We start from the raw sequence: 21,734 nt of genomic DNA, 5'->3' as shown, positions 1-21,734 counted from the left end.
ACCACAGAACCTTTATTTATTTAAGAAGTCAAACCAGCGGGTAGCTCTGCATGTTTTGTGCTGGATGCACTTCCTGGTACAATCCTTCGTTTACAGTAAACACCACTATATTAAAGGTTACTAAAAAAGGAATGCCAAAGATTGAAGTTTGGGAGAAAATATCTCAGTTTTAATTTTTAGATGCTAATATTACCAAATAGATTTTTTTTTAATTTATTATATATTTAAAAAAAAAAAAAAAAAAAAAAAGCAACAACAACAAAGTGAATCCGGGTCCTTTGACGCCTCTGACAGTCAGTGGTAACTTAAATAGTGTGCCAATCTTTTACTTTTACTATCCAGTGAATGTCCATAGTAACACATGTAATATTCACAGTTTCACTTATGTTAATATGAGTGATTTTAGTGACAGCTTGGTAAAATGAAGCTGATCAAGTATGTTTTTTTCGTTGTCCTGCATCATCAAACAAACCCATTTTAAAATCAGAAGAACAAACAGTTTAATGTAGAAAAATCTAAAGTATAAATGTCCTTGCTATTCCTAAAATGATGCATATTTCATATGATTTCTTACAAAACATATATTTGAAATTGATTCGTTTCACAGAGTTTTGTTTTTTATAAATACAAAAAACACTGAAAAAAAAAACAACAACAAATCAGGCACTTTGATCTCAACATTCTTCTGAGAGGATTTTTGGTGACTTTAAAACTTGCAGTTGTCATTAAAGGCTACAGTGACACCTGAACGAGGCTCCCTTTACATGAATTTAAAAACACTATGACAATACCATCCAAGATAACAGAGTTCAGTGCGGGAATGAAATCATTTCCACGTCCTTTGTAGATCACAAGGAAAAGCCGCATCAGTCCTCTCGGCATCTAAAGCTCAGTTGCGGGACCCCATTCCATATCGTCCGCATCGTCAAATTCATCCTCAGAGCTGTCGCTGCCCTGGATCTGTGTGCGTCTGAACTGGACTGCTTGGTGGTGATGTGCGAGCCTGTACGGGAGAAGAACGGATGGGTCAAAAATCAGCGCACAGCCTCAGTCTGGCGTTACTCCATGAACCCCATAAACCCGCAGACGGCTCAAGAAGACTTACACGATGAATTGTGGGGCTTTCTTTTGCTCATCTCTGGGCTCTTCCTCTCCCGAGCGAGCCTGTAACAGAGGATATAAAACAGTGACTTCTCACAATTATTTAGTCTTAAGAGACTATTTTAAGAGATGGATTTTAAAATCCACATAAGCCTTTCCGAACCAGTTAATACACTGAGGATTTGTCCTAGTCTCTGTATTCATGATGATAAACAGGCTGTAAACCTCTTGAAAAACAGAAACCACACTTACTATAATCTTTATACTGAATTTAAAATGAGGTTGTTATATGTGTGCTAATTCGGCACCGCCTCCATAGCCAGGAAGAATTTATGATAAGGTTCCAAAAATGAGGGGGGGGGGGAAAGAAAAATTTATTAAAAAGGTTAATGTGAATTTAATTTAGGAGCTTTGCATTTAAAAAGTTGGAAATAAAACAGACTACAAATTTTCATAACTTTCTCCTTGAAAACACCTCCAGAACTTTGAGTCGTTTGTGTCAACTAAATATAGTCACGTTCTTTTAAACGAGAAGTAGACAAACAAGAAAACCAATGAACCTTGCGTTTTTTGGGGTTTTTTAAAGGATGCAACACCTTCAATTAAGAAAACCTGAGGGAATTTTGTAATCGATTACAGATTGTTTAAAGGAAACAAATGCTCAGCTCTGGAAATTCACCATTCACCACAGCATCTGACCAGGCCTGTATTATTATTATTTCCTTTTATCCTCTGAACTTGTCTGAATACTGTATTACTCAGATGTATTAATATACATTGCACAGTTTAATAAATCCCAAGACACATTCTTAGGAACAAAAAATCCAAAACAAAATAAAACATTGGCACTCTGGATGATGTTTGTTTGTTGTTGTTTTTTTAAACTAAATCTGTTTAGTCTTAGTCGACGTCCTTAAATGCCCCTCATTTTAAATTCAAGTTAAACTCGAGTAAAAGCTAGAAGTAATACTTCATTTTGTTTTACTGTTTCAAAAATTGAATTCATCTTTTGTTATCAAAACTGTTTGTTGTTAAGTGAAGGACTGAAACACATCTGGTTTTAAGTAAAAGGATAAAAAAAAAGAAAAAAAGAACTGGTATCCAGTAACTGTTTTAATGAGGGCACAAACCTGCTCTAATCTGTCTTCGATAGCAGACAGGCTGGCGTGTTGGAAGCTCTCCGGCTCCTCCTCTGTGTATGAAGGCTCGTCCACTGAGTACTGGCTTGTGGGGTCGGGGGCTCTAAAATCTGGCGGTCCTTCAGACGGAGCGGCGTGTGAAGCTACATCAAGAGCGCTGAAATCTGAGTCTGTAAAACTGCGATGAGAGGGATCTTCCTCCTCGGCATCGCTCTGCGGCGGGCTGTAATTCGCATGACGAGGTGACCTGGGTTCAGGTACGTGCATTATTGGCGGGATTTCTCTGACTCCGTACGCGTCATCGCTTTCCTCGGGTTCTATAGAGGGGCTGTGGTGTTCAAACGCTGGCTCGGATGATCGAGCTAAAGCAGCTCCAGCTACCCTGGAGCCCCCTGGGACCTTGGCTGTATTCTGACCAGGGTAAGCCTCCTCGAGTTCCTCGTTGTCAGTGTAGGCGTCGTCTGTGAAGCCCTCTCCATCGGTGTCCTCCAGGTCACTAGCAGCACTGAGGTAGTCAGTCTGGTTCTGGTCCAAAGCATCCAAATCTTGTTCTCCACCACTCTCCAACTGTGCAGACAGAGAAATCAAACAGCTTTAGTTATTAGTGTTTAACTAACTGTACAATACATAATCAATGGAAAAAATATTAAAACAGTTTGCTTTGTAAAATATATCACCACTATGTGCAACTCTGTATTAAAGAGAGGGGAGAAACTGTGGGTGCTGCACGCTCATATGATACCATAATCTGCTTTATTCTCATTTTTGACTAACGAAACCATAAAGTAAGAAGTGAACTTCAGAAAAAGACGTAAAACTCTAGAACATAAACTCATCAGGAAAGCGTTTACACAGGTTGGCAATCAGAGAAGCCAGAGGGTCATTTTCTCACAGACTTCCATAGAACTGCATGTCTTTTTGCAGCTAGTGTACCCCAGCAAAGATGGCCTGTCCATCTTTTATTTACAATTTTTGGGACCACGCAGAGTGCTATGCTTCATTTGTGTTGCACTATATTTGTTTATGTAGCTGAGAATTTTTAAAGCTGGTTCAATCACACCAGCATCACAAACTCATCATCATAAGCTTTGTTTTTAACTACAGGTGCAATTTTTGTTTTTCTTTTTGCAGATTTCTAGAATTTCACGTTGGCTCAGTTTTTGGTCAATAACGAACTGTAGTTCAAACTACTCTTTTTCTTGTGGCTTAATATTCGTGTCAATTAACTAATAATCAGGTTTATGGATCATTTGAGCCACACAGCACTTGGATTAATAAACAGAAAGATGTAAAACTACATCATGAGAGTCGGTGCGCTCATTAGATTGTTATAAGAACTAAAGCAATAAATTAAGAACAAAAAACAAAACACCACATCGATCTGTATATAAAATAATATCTCATAATCGCTTTAGTGTACAGATGTGTGTGTGAAGAGAAGCTGTGTGTTGTACCGTGACTTCAGACACCCAGACGGGTTTGGTCTGCTCGTGGCGAATCTTATTCTTTAGACTTTCATACCAAGAGTGGGAACTGGGATCCAGGTCCACTCGAGCTGAAGGGGGAAAAACAAAAAAATAAATCAAAAGAAGTAAACATTTTAAACTTGTACCAGCAGACAGAGAAAAATTTATTTCCTCATAGATGTACTGGAAAAAGCTTTAAGTGTTAAAATTACCCGAGAAAAGGTGGCTGCAGTGTTTTCTCATTTTGATGGCCTGTGAGTAAAGGCGTCTGGAGCTCTTGCTGGATTTGGGGCTGTACCTCTGCCTCATGGTCTTGACATCCTTGCGGTTGTGAGGGTCTAAGAACAAAACCATCGGGTGGTACTGGATGTAGTTGAGCCTTTCCACTGCAGTGGGAGTGATATCCAGCAGAGGGTGCTTATCCTGGGAAGAGAGAGGAAAAAAAAAAAAAAAAAAATCAAAGAGGAAATACCAAACAGACACAGAAAACAGGACTGTAAACATAACTTTAATGTTACTGCTCACCTTCTCTGCTATTCTCCTCACAGTGTCCAATTTAATAACTGTGGAGCCGCCATCTGCACTTCCACTGCGAGGAACCATCTCTGTAGAAATATAACAACACACCCAAAATATTTTAAATAAAATGGAAGATGAGGAGAATAAGTGAAAAAGGAGGGAAATAATACTCAAGAATAAAAAAGGGGTATCAAAACAGCCCAAAACAAACCAACCTGCCACTTCATAATCATCAGGCATCTCTCGTGCCAGCTTCTCCATGGCAATGTCATTAAGAGGTCCCAGAATAACAATGGGCCGCTTGAAATTAGCTGGAGAAAAACCAGTAAACGTTGTTAAACCTGGACCTTTATGCATGAAACAAAGTATCTCTGTGAGGGTATGATTAAAAAATAAATAAATGCCAACCTTCTCTGAGCAGGACTCTCTCATAAGCTGGGAATTTGCCCTGAATGGTGAGCTGCAGCAGGTCTTCGCGACTCCGTCGCATGTTCTTCTCGTTCTTCTTATTCCCTCTGAGCCCCCGTAGTTTCCAGAATTCGGCTCTCGGTCCGGTTGCCTGCCTCTCTCCGGTCGCCCGCTGTGCCTTCTCGATGTTAGCCATCTTCTCTGCCCTGCAGGAAAAGATGGCAGATGCAAAAACTGAAACAGTCCTCGTGGAAGCAAAGAGATCTTCATCTGCTTATCGTCTCCTTTCTCCTTACTTGATCTGATTTGGGATAGTGCCCTTGTCCATCTCGTGCAGGTCATTCCCCATGCGGATAGCCAACCAGCTGCCTATCTTTCCACGATGCATTGTGTCCACCACTCTGAACACCTCTCCTCTGGTGAAGCCCAGACCAATGGGGTTATCGGGGTCATGGTCAAAATGTGTGCGGATGTAGAAGTTGTCTCCCAGGTTGGACTTGAGGATCTTTTTGTAAACTGAAGATAGACGAAATAAGATTTTGTGACTTGTGACACAACTCAACAGAAGTAATCTCGGTGTCATATTAAGGTTTTGCTCTTCACTTACTGTCCATCTTATGCTGCGTGGAGATTTCCACCCGTTCTCCTGTCCTGAGCTCAAGGAGGAAGTTGGCAGCTTCTTCTCGTGTGAAATGGCCAAAATCAACTTTATTAACCTGAAAAAAAGAAGAAGAACAGGGATGAACTTGGACTCTGGTCTTTTTCTGTCATATTTAAAAAAAATTTTTTTAAAAATGGACAGGTGTCAAATAACAATGTAAATGTACAGCTAGGAGCATAAGGTTTTTGGACAGTGGTCATTTTTACTCGGTACATATGACATGGATACTACTAATACAACAACAACGGTCAAAAAAAAAAACTAATAAAGAAATGCAAATGAGCATAAACATCTCATTTAAGCTAAAGAGTTTTTCTAAACTGGACAAGACGCTGTTAATCTATGCCGCCATAACCACGTCCATATAAGGTGTGCAAACAAAGGTCACCTGCATGATCTGGTCTCCCTCCTTCATCCCGTGTTCATACGCAGGGCTGTGTGGCTGGACTCCACCTACAAAGATCCCAACGTCATTGCCTCCCACGAGTCTAAGACCCAAACTGCTCTCCTTTATAAATGACACTGTCTTCACATCTGAGCTGTACCTAAAGGGGAAACCGAAGGAATCAGATTACTGTTGCTATGACGCTAAGACACGGGGCAACGCTTTAAGCAAATGCGGCACTCACCCTGGAATAGATGATGGGTATGAATCTGGAGGCAGGGAATAGAGGGGCTCTTCTTCAGGTTTGGCTGGAAGAAATGCAGATATTGTTAGACGCCTAAAAGATGTCAACTCATAAGATGTCAAAAAAATAAAATAGAAGAAAAGCACAAAAATATCTTGATGCCCAAAAAAGGTTTGTTTATTTCAACCCACAGATTGAAAACTTATTTATGATAATCATGCTACACATCCTGAGCCTTACAGTAGATGGGCGGGTTGTTCTTGACTGAAATCCCAGACCTGATGGTGCCGTTTCCATTTGCAGCACGAGGAGCACTTTGAGGTGGAGAAAACAGAAATCAGTAATATTGGTTATTTAAGAGAAAACACATTTCGGGCTGCCATATTTTAATCTGATTTTATTGAATTAATTCCTGATGTACCTGCGCTGACTGTTCCCCCGCTCAGAGCTGCCAGACCTCCTAAGATGTGAAAGCTCATCTGACTCAGAGGAATCTGGTTTTAAAAAAAAATGAAAACTTTAAGCAGGGAGACTTCAGTTTGTGAGGATTTTCTTTGGTTGTGGTGCTCTAATGCTTTTATCTAAAACAGAGAGAAAGAGAGGTTGAAGATGAAGCAAAAAAGTAATCAGCTGACCATCTGGAGGCGGTCTAGCGGGCGATGGGGCTCGATGAGGAGGCTCCTGCTTTACAGGCACTAAAGTAGGCACTCTGAGAGAAGAATGGGGGAAAACTGAATTAAATTTCAGCCGTCATCTTGTTAAATGTTCCCTAAACATACAATGAGAAATGCAAAAGCCATAAATTGACGGTCAAGTTAGTGCATGTTAGTTAGAAAACCACACGAGATTTCGATATGGTTTTCTAAGTCGGCAGTTTGAATATTATGTGATGCAATCACTGCAGGAAGTCATGTAATGAGCCCCCGTGTGCACAAAGCACGTTACTATCAGGCAACAGTTGTGTTTGTGGCAAGCATAAAAACCTGTCGGACATCCTCTCAGTGTGATTTCCTACAGTTCACAGTGAAGCTGTAACTTGCATTTCTCATATTTTCACTTTCCCTTTCTACAGTTGCAGCTTTAAATTATTTCTAGCCTGTGCTAAAAGTGCAATAAATAAAACAAGTACTGTGCAAAAGTCTCGTATCAACTCTTATTTCATGACATTTTTCTTGGAAAATGGAAAATGCTTGAGGTAATTTACTGAAATGTGCAAACATACATGGAAATACAGTAAATAAGGCAAAAAAAAAAGTTAAAATATGATTGAAAATTGGTTCTTTGCATTGCACTAGTTCTGGATGCTTCATAGGTCAGTGTTAAGTGGCTTAACAAATCAAAACCTTCCTCTGAAAATGGACAGGTACAAGGACTGGACTGAAAACTCTTCAGAAAGACTAGAGAAGTGCTCAAGACTGCTTAAAAAAAACAAAAAATACAAATAGAAAGCTCAAAACTTTTGCGCAATATAGCGGCGTTAATCATCATATTCAACTTTTGTGAATATAAATATTATATTAAAATGTTGTGGTTTCACAAAGGTGTCAGAGGTGCATCAATGCTAACAATGTTTCTGTTGATATGTGGTTGCTTAGCAACATCAAGAAATATCTGGTACAGATAAGCTTCAGGGGCCTAAGACATACCTGTGTGTCGAGTTTGGTTGCTTAAATTCCTGATCACGTAGGAGTTCATACTCAGACATGTGTGAGGATTTATATTAGGATAGTAAATAAACAAAACTGACAAACAAAATAAAATAATATTAATTTGGAAAGAGTCGGCTGCAGTGTTTATTTTTAGAAGCAGTTTATTAAACTGAGTGGTTTCATGTAGGAACCATTTTCCTTCTGAACAACAAGGGAAGCTGTAGGTACCAAAGGAAGTGACATTAATGTGACATTAAAGCACGATCCCCTCATCATGTGTGCTTCCTTCTGACACAGTGATGTGGTCAGTGGGTGTAGCTCCCTTAGAGAAAAATCAGTTCCTATATGAAACTGATCTGATCTTCTTTTTCCTTTTTTGTGAGTAACCAGATGATGATTTCTGGGAAGTTTTTCAAGTGTATCTTTTGCCATGTTGAGCAAAACGGGGCAAAATGCATTAAGGTCCATTATAATCTGATGAAGCATGAAGCACGACTCAATGCGTTTGATGAGACAGTCAAAGTGGAAGGCGTCTCTCACCTGTATCTATTTCTGGCTGCTGAGTTTTTACTGCCGGTGGATTCCCTCTTGGGGACTGGCGCATAACTGGCCTCTGATTCAGAGTCCGAATTCGCTGTGGAGATCAATAAGTCAAGACTGTCTTTATGGAAAGTTTTATTATTTGTTAGATGACTCATGCGTCCTTTTAGATTCCAGGCACCAAATATGAACTCCCACTGCTCACTACAAAACACACACACACACACACACACACACACACCTTTCTGTGGTGGATTGCTGGCAGTGCTCCATTTTGGTGGTTCCACCTCTGGCTGCAGGGAAACTTCTGGCAGGACCCTGGAAGAGAAGAGAGGGAGGTGGGAGTGAGGGAGGAGGAAGACAACAAATCTCAGTTACGTTTGGCGAGGGGGACCAGCGGCTAATAGACGATTATTGATGAGAGGATGAGACTAAAATATTGAATATTCACCTTATTCTGTTTGAGGGAAGCTCTCTCTTTGGCGGTAAACTGCTTTGTGACTGATTGAAATTAACCACCCTATTAAGTTTAGCTATTAGCTACTTGATTGTGATGCTCACTGTGAGATTCAAACATGCTGTATAACACATGCACACTACGCAAAACTTTGAAAGACTTTGATTTGAGTCTTAGGGAATTATTCTACGATATGATTGTTGCTGCAACGAGTGTCCTATATTTAATCAACACTTCAGCCACATATAGGAGAGGACATGTTCAGTTTTATTTTATTGGTCAACAAAATTAAAGCACAGATTCTGTACACAGTCAAAAACAGAAAATCAGACAAAATAAAAAGAAATTTCAAAATGAGACAAAGCACAAAATGAAAATCAAATTTAAACAACTCAAAGAGCAAAGGTTAGGTAGTTTAACATTAAAAATAAAAATATGTATGATTAACTAAGTTTAACAACCAGAGAGCCACAGAGTCTGCTCAGTTTCCGGTCCGTGAGATCTTGTTGGGTTTCAGGTAGGTGTGGGGGATTCATGTGTACCTGTATCTGCTGAGAGAGTCCTGACTGTATGTGGTGCTACGCCTCTGAGGAGGCTCAGAGAAGCCATCCGACTCGGAGTCAGAATCTGAGGAGAAAGAAAAGCGTTTATAGATTAATTTTATTAATTTTTTTTAATATAAACAGTAAACAACATATTTACTTCTGATTAATCTGCAGCATTTCCATTGTGTGTTTACGTTCCCGAGATGCCTCAAATCTCCACAATTCAAAATCCAGTATCTTTAATGCTCATGTGTGGAATAACAACTGTTTTCAGATACTACAGTTTCTTTATTACCCAACATTATTCATGATTATTGCATCTGTCGTCTCTCCTTTCTTGGAAAATGTTTTGATCTCAATGAGACGATTGAATGAAGAGTTATACATAATGTTTTCCACCTTTATGCTTTGATCTACTCACTTATAAATAATGCTTTCAAAAATATTTACATGAATATTATTTTTTAGCCATCATTTCCTTCTATATTTTAAGTGTATTGCAATAATCATCCCTCAGCCTCTGCAGTGTTACATGCATTCATACGTGCACTGCTGGATTAATTCTCTTTTACTCTTACTTACTTTATCTCTTCTACATTCATTCACTTACAAGCCATCTTATGTTTTCATGTGCATCTTTCATATTCTGCTCTGGCCTTAGTAAATATTTCCAAGGAGGTGTGAGACAAAGTCCGGGACGTGTACATCACAAGGAGACTGGATTGTTTGCGTGTTTTTGTGCAGACCTGGAGGCGGGCCTCTCACAGGTGAGTTGACCCTCCTTGGTGGATCTTGGCGAACAACGATGGGGGAAGATACCCGGCCTGCGTAACGATCAGGCAGAACTCTGCAGAGACAAGAAAGGGTTGGGGGCATGAATGAATAATTGTTTACCAAAATAACTGATGATGCTGGTGCAAATTATGGCTTCTGTTTTTGAATATTTCTGTGCAAGTGATCTTGGTGCTTTTGTTGTTTATTCCTGGAACTGGATAAAGAAATGTCCGTACTTGTATCTACTGTCCAGACGAGGGCCATCTCTGCGTGGGGGTGGGGAACCTTCAGGGTCAGAGTCGGACTCCGACACCGGCCTGCGAGGGCGTGAGGAAGTGGAGGAGGCGGAGACGGGTGCAGTCCAGTTGTGAGCAACAGGAGAGGATTTGGGGTTGGGGAGGGTGGAGACTCCTGACAGAGATCTGCTCAAAGAGTAAAAGCAAAAATAATGTCTCATACAGTTTTAACTGCATTTAATATGTAGTAACATATGTATATATACTTTAATAAAATAAACCTAGGTCATTTTAATGATATCATCCGTGTGAACTGACTTGTATTTGTTGTTTTGGTCCAGGCTGTCCCTGTCCCTCTCTCTCCTGACTGGAGGAGGAGGCGGAGGAGATGCACTGTGGTCGGACTCAGATTCAGACGGAGCTGAATAAACAATAATCAACAGTTAGAAAACTAATTATAGGACATGTAAATATTTTTTTTCCAAGAAAACCAGCAAATCAGTGCTGGTTTGAGTACAAGCATCTTTGTGCTTCTGCACAAAAAAAAAAATAAGTAAAATAAAATAAAGTAATTCTCTGCAGGACTGACCTCGGCGAGGAGCGTAGGCTTTTACAGGTGGCCGGGATAAGGTGGAGCGCACAGGCGATTGATCCCGAGACTTTGGCAGTGGAGGTTCAGCTTTTGTTCTGTGTGAGAAATAAAAGATTTCTTCAGTGCTTTTAGATCAAATCCAATAAAGGATTTACGTTTTTTGTGCATTACATCGGTGGACTTAATTTTTACTAGGCGGGGTGACAGGGTAAAGTCTGTACCTGCGTGTCCGCCTCTCCTTGGCGCTTGGACGTGTCCTGTGGGCTGGAACGTCCTCATCAATGTCTGAAATTTCTGATGGGAGACAGAAACAGAAAATGTATTAACTTTTCAAGTTATACAGGGGGTGTTTGCAAGATTGAATTAATTAATCTGAGCCTGTAGCCCAAAAAAGTTCTACATTTAAAGGGATTTGACTGTAGCAAACATGAGGGACATTACAGGATTAGACCGACTTTACAGCACTTTGATTTCACCCATGAAATAAGTAGAAGCTGCTTCACCGTTTTGATTTCTCCACCTTTTCCCCTGTGTTTGATTCCCTTACCATCCAGCTCTGAGCTGCTGTCTTTGCGACGTTCATAATCGCTGTTCTGGGGGCTGTCCTCCACCTCTGGGATGCTGACCAGGAATCTACGGTCATCCCTGAGGACCGTCATGGTCAGTTTGCCTCTACTCTTCTCCACCAGGTGCTTGGTCTCCAGCAGGGATAGGTTCTCTGTTGTCATGCCATTGATCTGCTCACAGATACAAATTTGATTAAGACAAATTGAAGATTAATAATGAAATCTTCCAGTCCTGTAGAATAGTTGTAGCTTAAAAATACTCCAAGACAAGTGAAATATTACCTTGAGAATGAGGTCGCCCTCCTGCAGGGTGCCTTCCCTTGCAGCTAGGCCAGTTTCTGTCATGTGCTTGATAAAGATCTGACTGCCCAGTTTCAGTCCATACTCTGCAGAAAAATAAAGCCAGAAATACTGAAATAAGCACTTTAAAAAAGATGAGCTGAGCAGATTATTTTTGTCTAAAAAGCTTCGCTTCTTCACAAACAAAAAAGGTTTCCCTTCGCTCTCATTCCTGAAATCTTACCATCTGTGGTTTTCTTTTTAATCAAAGTAGTTCTGATGGGTTTTTCTGAAACATTTTTGAGCGGCAGCCTCTTGTACCCTGATGAAATCAACGGCGCCGCGTTTGCAAGCCCGTTGCGTTCGGGCGTGGGGCTTCGGCGTGTGTAACGGTCGTTGGTGCGATAACGGTCATCAGCACGATAGCGGTCATCGTCACGGTAGCGGCTGGAGTCCATGTTGTCACTCCCATCAGAGTGGCGTCGTTGCCGTCTCGGAGGGTCCGCATCCAGCAAGTTTGAGTGCGAGGCTGCCCGAGTGGGTCTGGTGGATGAGGTTGCTGGGATCTGGATCTTACGAGGACGTTTCACTGTCTGGGAAAGATGCAGAAGACGCCCATCAGAAAGAAACCCAAGATTGGAAGCCACTTGGCACAAATTAATTAAAGGCTCGGTGCACACTTACTATGTTTGCAGTCTTGCCGCAAGACTTCAGGGTCTGAATGGTGTAGTTAGAATGGACGTTGTCCATAGGTTCGCCATTGACCATGACAATTTGGTCTTTGGTGCTGCAGAAGTACAAGTATACACAGGCAGCCAGGTGTTCATTCAACAGTCAAATCTTAAAGAGGTCTCTACACACATTAAAAGCAAAAGGCCTCCAACTTACAACAGTCGTCCCATGGCTGGTCCATTTGGCAGCACATCTGACACCAGAATTGACGTGTCCCCATCGGGCTGCGGCTTGTCCCTGCCTCCTGATATTGCAAAACCAAATCCTAGTTTGGAATCCTGCCATTTAGAAAGAACCAAAAAAAAAAAAAAAAATGAGACCGAGAGAAAATGATGGACAGTAAAGAGTGCAGGGAAGTAGGTGGGTGGATGAGCATGAGTGGGAGATACAGTAGAGAGATAGGAGGAGGAAAGAACACATTCCAGTGTCGCCAACAATGAGGCAGGACAGCGAAGAGCTGGCTGGTGCCGTGGGGTGCAGCAGGGTGTGTCACTGAATTCCTGACGGAGCCTGTGCTGTGAAACTAAGAGGACTTGAACACAGTCCCTCAGAAACCACAACGAAACACACTTTCCACATGTGTATTTGTTTAGCCACACACTAGAATCTCCATGTTAAACTTAATTTAGCCTACTCATTATTTCATGTTGATTAAACAACTGGAAAAGTAAAACACGCTAGCAGTTTCACCATAACACCTCACATATACATCTCAATTATTCAATTAAAAAACAACAACAACAACAACAACAACAAACAAACAAACAAACAAAAAAAATCACTTACTTTGTTTAGTGTTATTGTATGTTGCTCCCATATTGTTATCTCCTCCATGCCTGGTTTCTGGGGGGGAAAAATACAATAAGAAAAATAATCTTTTTTTATAGCAATTGACAATAATAAATCATGATTAATTAACTCATAATCAACATATAGTCCAGGTCCTTACAGAGAGGACAGCTGAGCCTGAGTGGAAGACAGAATGTGCCAATACGTGAACCTGATCTCAACATGCTCTCACCTGTCGCAATCCTGCCTGACCAGTATGGAGGAGGGGCTACCTGGTATGTGTGTGCATGTTTTTAACCACCTTTACGCCACAGACTACAACCAACAACTGGAAAAATTTTAATATATATATAAGAATCGAGCAAAATGCAATGGGATCCTTTAACACAGTCCATGCTGACATTATCAAGTTACAATATTTAGCTTATTGTTTCAAATAAGAGCTTTCCATCCTGGCATCTGAGATAAGGAACAAGTAGACATGGCTGTTTGGCCGAGTACCTGGGGACGAACGAAACTGTAGAGCAACTGGTGACAAGGAACTATTAGATTCTTCTGGGGGGGATTTATCAGTGAAAAAAAGACGACCTTTGACTTACAGGAACATGGCAACATGCCCAATGTGATTTGCTTTTTTTTTTTTAAAAACAAGCCAACACTGCAGCCTGGCCATGGACTATATTTCATACACCGAGGAAGACGCTTGCTAAGCTACAGCCAGAACAAGTAAAGCCTGATACTCAAGTCAGACACACAGTGGTGTAGTGTTGCTTAGACTTGGAGTTTGTTTAAACACTGAACAGGGCACACAACAAGTACAAGGCCCATTAGTGCTTAAAGTACAGCAACGTCAGCCGAGCACCCAACGTCCAGTCACACCCAAACACATAACCTAATTATACAACCTCAATTTGCTGACTCTGACTGTTTAGTTTTTCAAATTAGGTTACACAAAAAAAACAACTACAAGAATAAAATCTCACAAATGATCACCAGGAAAACCTTAAACTCGCAGGTGTACAATGTCTAACCTGGGAACAGCAGGCCTCTTGTTTGACTTGGTTAATCATAAACTGGAGAAGGTTAAAAAAAACAACAAAATACAAGTACTGACATTAGTATTCAAACAAAAGCTGGTCATGACTTTTTCTGATTTGATGATAAGGTAGACTGAAACAGCAGCTGAAGTAGTTACGTTTTTTTTTTTCTTTTTTAAAATCAGCAGTAGATTTGTTGCATTTATAGATTCAAAGCTGCAAGCGACACAGAAAGGTCACTTAAGTGTGCCAGTTTTCAAACAAAGCAACTTTTTTGAGGAGTCCGTGAATAGGCTTGATGAGTAGTTGGAGTATATGCCTTTATGGAAATCACATCAGCAACAAAGTATACAAAACAACTCAATGTAGAAGGACACTGAGCTGCCGGGAAGGTCTACGCTCTCAGAGCTCATTTACAGCTCACTGACTTTACAACCAGTTAAAATTTAACTTTGGATGTAGGTCACGATGTCGGAGCAATGAGATGCATGTGAAACTGCAGATAAAAGATCGCATCGTTATAGATCAGAGAGAGATGAGATGTAAATATGAGCATCGTCCATATTCCAAAAGAAAATTGATTATTTACAAAAACAAACGACAGCCGACAGTGATTTGTTATCTGCTAATAAACGCCTGATCCAAGACTGCCAAGCCTGCAGCTGCACTCCTTTAGGACACTCCTCCATCTTCAGGTCATCATTTTTCCAGCTTCAAACAACATTAATCTAAGGGAGCTGATGCACATCACTAATGACTTGTGTCCTTACATTTCTGTAAATCTTTAACAGTTATGTTTTTTTCACACTAAAGGGAAGCATAACTAAGTCCATAAATGCTTCGTTTATTTTCATCTGCACTTACCATGTGATCTTTGAACCTGACTTCCATTTCCTACTGGGATTTCTACCCTGAACAAAACACCTGCTGCCTCCAGCGCTCAGCAAACAGCCAGCTCTTTATATCCCATATGGAGCCGGCAACAGAAAAACAATCACAGATCCAATAATCTCAGGTTACTTCGCCCGCCAGTGAGCTCTGCATGGATGGTGGCTGAAACTAGATCCTCGTGCTGAAATTGGTTGTAATATGACCAGCTGGGGTGTTTCTCTCACACCAGGCAGAGAGACTGAAAGACCTCACCTGGAAAGCGCTCCTCCCCTTTGAGTCTTTGCCCACTCTAAGAGTCATTCTCTAGTGTCCTTAAATAAACATGGCTTTTAAGGTGGATCTGCCCTTTTAAACCCACCAGAACTGGGGAGAACTGGGAAGCACCTTAAATATGTCAGGTAGGGTAATCACTCCCTTGCGTTTTTGCATAGCTTTGAACATTCAGGCTAAGAACTAGAAAGCTCAAAGTTTTTTCATTTCAAGGCAGAAAAATATCATTTAGCTCTAAATAACAGACAGTCACTGATTGGTCGGGAGTTTTTAAGGGTGTGTTCACATGACTGTTAATGTTATTGCACATACAGTAATTGAAATCAGTCTATTATTTCATCTAAAATATCAATTATGGTTAAATAAATTAGACTGAAACTAAGAAAGTGTTTGTTTGTTTTCACAAACCACTTCTCGGGGCAGTAAAAAAAGTAATTCCTCTATGTGGGAAAAACCTTGTTTCAGTAGAATTTTGCAATTCAAATCTCTGCATATTTTATGCAAACTTTTAGACATGCCTCCTTCAACACGTCATATCTCTGGATCCATGAACAAACAATCTTCCCATTCTCTTTTCACAAAATAATTATTTTAGACGCTGGTGGACGACTGAGACTAAAATATATTAATACTACTGTAAGGTTTAGGCTTAGTTTCAATATCAAAAGAGCTTAAGAGGTTTAAACTAATTATAAGAAAAGGTCTAAATACAAACAGTTAAAGGGGGAAAATATGTCTCTAAAAGCTACTTGTGGTCAGACGTTCCAATTAAGACACAAAATTGTAAATGTGTGTTACAAAAAGGGCTCGTCCTCATAAATAAAAATAAACAATGACATGACAAGTCTGTTCTGTCAGTTATGGCTCTATCACAGCAACTTTCACAGGGTTGTATGGGAAGAATCATAGATTCGTATGATATGATGGTGGCTATCTACATTTCTAACCGTCTCCATGTTAATCCGTCCACAATAAAACAGGAAGAAATTTAAGGAGGTCCCTTAGGAGTACGCTTCCTGAGAAGATCATACCAAGAGCATGGCGCGTACTTCTGAAAGAGGCGAAAGAGAGCGCAACGATAAAAGCACATCAGAACCAATCTTCAGTTTGTCCACTACAAGAAAAGCCCTAATAAAGAGCAGCTTTTTTTCCCTCCAAACTGTGAAGCATAACAGAAGGAGCCTCAGGGTTCAGGCCTTCTTTTTATACCTTCGGGTGTGGGCTCGGTGAAGGAGCAAAAAAACAAAACAAAACTGTGTCACAAGGAAATCAGTGACAGAGGGATTAAAAATAGAAGAGAAACGATGCTTTAATGTTCAGAATCTTTGACCTTACTGAGATCACCTAACGAGGCCCGTTCTATAAATATATCCCAGATTCTTTGATGTGAAAATTAATTCCTTCTTACACCGAACTGTGGAAAAAGCCTGCTATGGAGCACACGTAGATAAACAAAGGTTTTACAAGTCACTCACGTACTTTTTGCCAAGTTGAACTGTCACTGAGTCAGTGTGTTCAATAAAGAATACATTTTCCACAACTTTGACACATTTGATGAACAAGACATGAAGAAATTCTGCCGATTTAAACTTTAACTGTAAAACAAAACCTTTCAACTAACTGTTCAACATGAATAAAGAAATAAAAATAAAATTCTGTGGGTTCAAATTGAGCATGATATTTAAGAGAGCGCTGGAAGAGTGGGGGGGAAGTAACCTGTGAAGTTCTCTTAAAGCTGAAGTTAATGTAAAGCTGCTTGGTTACTGTAATAGAAAAAGGAACTACAAATAAAATAACTACTATCCATTCACTTACGGGCACCACCAGCAGTGGCGGAGGCTCCGGAGGCACAGAGCCCAAGTGCTTCAGCCGTTTGAGTCGCTCGGTCAACTTCATAATGATAACAGTGCTGACCCACTCATTCACAGACACCAAAGATCTCCAGCTGTCTGCAAATCTGTTAATAATCCTGTGTCTGTGTCTCAGTCACACATGGTCACTGATGCAGGTCTGCAAGCCTCTTCACGACAAACATTAATTTGCCATAAAAAGAAAAAGAAAACTAAGAAAAACAAAAGTTAAAAATTAAAAATAAATAAAAGTAGCAACTGTCATCCCTTTGCTTCCAATGGAGAAGTCATGTGAAGATCGCTCCATAGATCCGTCTGCCCAATAGTTTCCTTCGTGACAGGCTCATAAAGTCAAACAGGTCCACTTGCTCCCGCTGTCAGCGGTATGTGCGCGTCTTACTTCCCCACAAGGCAGGAGCAGATCCCAGGCTACCGGCTGAGTTTCTGTCTGCTCGGTGCCATGGTTACATTGGAGGAATGAGAGCACTGGCCTGTTAATAATTGACGGGGTGTTTGCAGCACTATGGATCTTCCAGCTTCGTGTAAGTGTCCTGATGTGCCTACACAGGCTGTTTCTCGGGATCAGGAAATGGCAACAGAGAGCCTGATGTTATCTCTGTTCCATGGTTAACATTTACATATGCCCCACAGCATGGGCGTGTTGTAGCCTTTTTCCGCCTTTTTTTTTTAGTGTTCAGTGTGACATGTACCCAAATCATTGAGGAGGAAGGGGGACAAAGAGGAGGTGAAGCTACTAGAAAACACTATCCAACAGCTTATTACTTCCTAAATCCCTCATCCACAGATCAGTGTCTGTATTATAAAACTTGAGAAACAAAACAGATGTTAGATGCCAACTTGGGTTCAGCCAGGTGGAATAGCCGGCATGAGGTCAGCGAGAGCACCAGGTGTGAATTATTAATTGATCTTAATAAACAGACTTCTACGGTTGCTAAAAACAAACAAACAAACAGGTAGCAAAGGTGAAACCATTCATAGTAGGTGAATATTCACTCATTCACGCCGAGGACTGCAGTGTGCACGGCAGCAGGATATTCTATTTGTTTTGCTTTCACAGAGAGGCCACTCCTGTTGGCTATTCAATATGCAAACTACTGACTATCGACTCCAGGTCACCTTGTTGTGCTTGAGTTTCACTATGAATGCAGAGGCCTAACTAAAATTCATAACTAAAATTCTTCAACAGTGCATCATCAAAACAAACTAACAAACACCAACCGACGGAGGCAAGAAGGCTCCAGTACACGAGTTCGTTGGGGAATGTGGAAAAGCAAAGCCTCCTAGTGTAAAATATAGAGCTTTGCAGAACAAATACTCCAGAGGTTTACACAATCAGCAAAGAGGCTGTAATTACACAGGCCAGGGCTTTGTGGCTTCCACACTCAGTGGACTTACTTGTGTTGTCTTGTGTGTAGTACTGCAAACACACACTTTACAGCTATCCCAGCGCCATAACATGAGTTATACCACACATGCTCAGCCCCTTGTGCATGAGGATGCAAATGGTCACACGTGTATGGTGGATGGTTGCTCCATCACAGCAAAAACTATTGAGGTCATGATTATTTAACGAACACGTCCATTGTAGTGCTTCAGCAAGTTTCCTCGAACCAAGCTCAAGGCGAATAAGCGGTTTAGAAAAAGAGAGAGAAGAAGAAGCCTGTGCTGCTTGATTTTTATCATGGAAGCCAAAATTGGGAAGAAAAAAGGAAGTTCCCTCAGTTTTCCCGTTAAAGACGGAAAAATGTGAAATGTGAGCAATGCTGGTGGAATTATATGCACGACTGCTAAAGTTCTGCACTGCTGGACGGCGGTGGAGATGACAATATGGGATGTTGCATAATACTTCACACGTTAAGTGAGATATGCTACAAGAGGCGTTTTCTCTTTAACCTTCAAGTCGAGACTGAGAAGCGTCACTTATGACCCCAGCTGTGTTTAAATATAGAGTCATTTAGAACTGGAATTATATAATATGGCATCTTTAAAAAAATAATTAGGATTTAAACATGTTGATTTTAGTGATATTTGCTAGCAATTAGATTCAAGATTCAAAGACTCACAGATTTTTTTGTACATGTCATCCTGACAAAGAGAAAGACAGTTTCTCTCTCACCTTAACATAAAAAATGTCTAAGAAATATAAAAAGAAAATGTATATAAAAATTAAACCTGTGTACATCAGTGGCAGCAGTGCAAGATGCAAGTTATTCCAACTCATTGTAAAAGTTAAAAATGCCAGATATTTCAGAGCTAGATATCTTAACCCTTTTTACACAAAACACACTTTATATATTACACATATACAAATAAAATGCTACTTTATGTTTTGTTTTAACCAGAAGCAAAACAAAACCTGACTGTTCAATTAAGTTTCTATTATAAAGTGTCACAGCAGTCACTTCAAGATGCTTTATATTGTGAGGTAAAGATCAGACAACAACATATAAGCAAGCACTTGATCACAGCGGGAAGGAAAAATTCATCTTTAACATGAAGAAAACTCCTGAGAGAGAAAGGGGAGGGAAAAAGGAGAAGACGAGAGGCGAGGACAAACAGCCTATGGGAGAGAAGACAAAGGTAACAACATGCAGTAGCTGCATATAAACACATGGGCAAGTGAGAGGTGAGTGGAGAAGAAATGTAGCCTAAGGAGCATGACCAAGGCATGGTTCAGGGTCAGCTCATGATAAAGGTTCTCAAAAAGCAACATTTACAAAAGTAGAGAAGGTATCCGTCTCCCGAATCCAAACTGGAGACTTGCCTGAAAGCTAAAGGCTCCGCCTCCAATTCTAATTTTGGAAATTCTAGGAATGCCAAGCAAGTCAGCATTGTGAGAGTAAACTGGAGAGGTTATGATACTATTACGATATTCTCATCATTCAGTACTTTTATTTTTTAAATAAGGAGGATTTTGAATTCAAATTCTAGATTTTATAGGCAGCCAGAGAAGAGAAACCAAGAAACTGAGATATATGACCTCTAGTTCGATTCTTTGTTGGATATTGTAATATCTTTATAATAATAACAATAATAATAATAATTGTTGTTAAAGTTACACACCTTATCTGGTATCCAACCTTTAGTTTTTATTTGCATTTAATTTTCTGTCGTAAGAAAGAAAAAAGTTTTGGTTTGTAAGAAATGTCATGTTTCTTGTACACACAAGTGCACAAGTTTAGAAAATGGGTAATAGATAACGCCTGATAAACTCAAGCAGTACCACAAAGTACCCCAGTATTTTTCAAAGAGCTGGGAGCCAGACACATTTACAGCCATCCTTGGAGTGAGCACCTCTTTGATGAAGAGTGAAACCCTGTTTGAATGATGACTGCCAAAAAGTTAACACTACAGCAGTGAAAATACTACAGCAAACACCATCACATCTGGAGAGACTGAGACTTCTTTACTATAAGAAACTCCACATATCTGATATATCTGGGATAGTGTACCAGCACTTTCTCAATGGGAAAAACGAATACGCAGTGCGTTTCCTTCTTGATGCAGCTCTTTTAATGCTGCATCAGGGATGTTGCGGCCATTGTTGTCAGATGCCTGTGGGTGTTTCTCTGTTCAAAAATAGTGTGGTCATAAATGAGCACACTCTGCTATTTTAGCTGATAAAATCTACATTACTTGAGGGTTAATATATTTAAGTGTACACGTCCACATTCTGGGAAATGGACGCCACACATATATTTATTTTACTGGAATAAAATCAGCAGACTAAACCCTTTCCTCCTTTTATTTGAACTGAACTAAGCTACAGCTGCGATGACAGAAACCTTAAAACCTAGATTAACTTTTAAAAATCCAGAAAGGACGGGCCACAATCTTAAAAGCACCTCATGCGCAGTACGGAACTTACGAGAACAGCAGTCTTAAGCGACTGTGTCAGTCCCAAATCAAACAATGAGTGTGTAAATATGCAGAGTGAGGAGAGGAGGACGCAGCAGGTTGGGAATGCAGTCGAAACTAGTGTGAAACTCCTGTTCCGGACAGGTAGAAACTTGTGTGTTGCCGAACCAGTAAGGTGAGGAATAAGAAAGTGGAGTTTACAGCTGACAGTCAGCATCACAGCAACACAGACAAGCACACAAATCAAGGCAAGCACGTTAAACTGTGGGGGAACTCCAACAAAAACACACAAAATGACTAAGAAGAAAACCACAGCTGTCACACAGGCCTGTGAGGACTGCAGTCAAGCAGCGACAAAGCTTTCAGGCCTGTAAACATCCGACTAACTTCACCTAAACTGAGAAAAACCACAGAAAGAAAACTTTTTTGATTCAGAGTTATGTCACATACGATCCTTCAGCTTCACCTTTCACTCCACAGGCTAAGCTGAGATGGTTTGATTACCTGTGCAGGAGGAAGTAAACACCGACAGAAACGACGCTAACTCACCTGTAAACGTGCTCTTCGTAGCTTCAAGGCTTCTTCCTTCACTCTCAGACCGCTTTCGTCCAAATAAACAGTAGTCCTCGTTAAGGTCTCACCTGCCCGCCTTGGCTGTAACGCTACTTCTAAAAGTTTCTCCAACAAATCTTCCTGAAAACAGGTGTAAGCAGGAGGCGTGGCGT

The 21,734-nt window shown here is 40.5% G+C and overlaps 1 protein-coding gene across 4 annotated transcripts; it reads right to left on the bottom strand.

The window, feature by feature from the left end:
* tjp3 (tight junction protein 3) lies at positions 1–21,734 on the bottom strand. 4 transcript variants are annotated; one of them, XM_085264403.1, is made up of 30 exons: positions 21,559–21,734; positions 13,080–13,136; positions 12,450–12,571; positions 12,246–12,348; positions 11,806–12,154; positions 11,565–11,668; positions 11,264–11,453; positions 10,938–11,010; positions 10,714–10,811; positions 10,443–10,545; positions 10,125–10,310; positions 9,861–9,961; positions 9,112–9,196; positions 8,354–8,430; positions 8,113–8,206; positions 6,559–6,632; positions 6,345–6,417; positions 6,164–6,237; positions 5,924–5,987; positions 5,683–5,839; positions 5,241–5,349; positions 4,930–5,149; positions 4,634–4,839; positions 4,441–4,536; positions 4,232–4,311; positions 3,919–4,129; positions 3,695–3,795; positions 2,232–2,807; positions 1,106–1,164; positions 1–1,003 (listed from the first exon to the last, which is right to left on the bottom strand). In XM_085264403.1, exons 2-30 carry the CDS (start codon positions 13,125–13,127, stop codon positions 883–885), a joined length of 3,954 nt encoding a protein of 1,317 aa, XP_085120529.1. In that variant the 5' UTR covers positions 13,128–13,136; positions 21,559–21,734; the 3' UTR covers positions 1–882. The 4 variants fall into 4 exon arrangements, with proteins under 4 accessions (XP_085120529.1, XP_085120527.1, XP_085120528.1 ...); XM_085264401.1 differs by lacking the exon at positions 21,559–21,734 and adding an exon at positions 17,096–17,666; XM_085264402.1 differs by lacking the exon at positions 21,559–21,734 and adding an exon at positions 14,984–15,258.

Source organism: Mchenga conophoros, linkage group LG23 (assembly GCF_057382185.1).
Source record: "Mchenga conophoros isolate Kocher_MC1m ecotype Shallow Benthic linkage group LG23, M_conophoros_male_GT1.1, whole genome shotgun sequence".
Taxonomy (NCBI): Eukaryota; Metazoa; Chordata; class Actinopteri; order Cichliformes; family Cichlidae; genus Mchenga; species Mchenga conophoros.
Note: the sequence above shows the minus strand (reverse complement) of the source record. Positions and strands in the feature narration are given on the sequence as shown.

Excerpts from the sequence above, each read along its gene's own strand:
- tjp3 (XM_085264401.1), bottom strand. The coding sequence starts at position 17,176 with ATGAAGTTGACCGAGCGACTCAAACGGCTGAAGCACTTGGGCTCTGTG. Across the intron at positions 6,633-8,112 it reads GCAGCCAGAAATAGATACAG|AGTGCCTACTTTAGTGCCTG; the intron begins GTGAGAGACGCC and ends TTCTTCTCTCAG. Across the intron at positions 4,130-4,231 it reads TGAGGAGAATAGCAGAGAAG|GATAAGCACCCTCTGCTGGA; the intron begins GTGAGCAGTAAC and ends CTCTCTTCCCAG.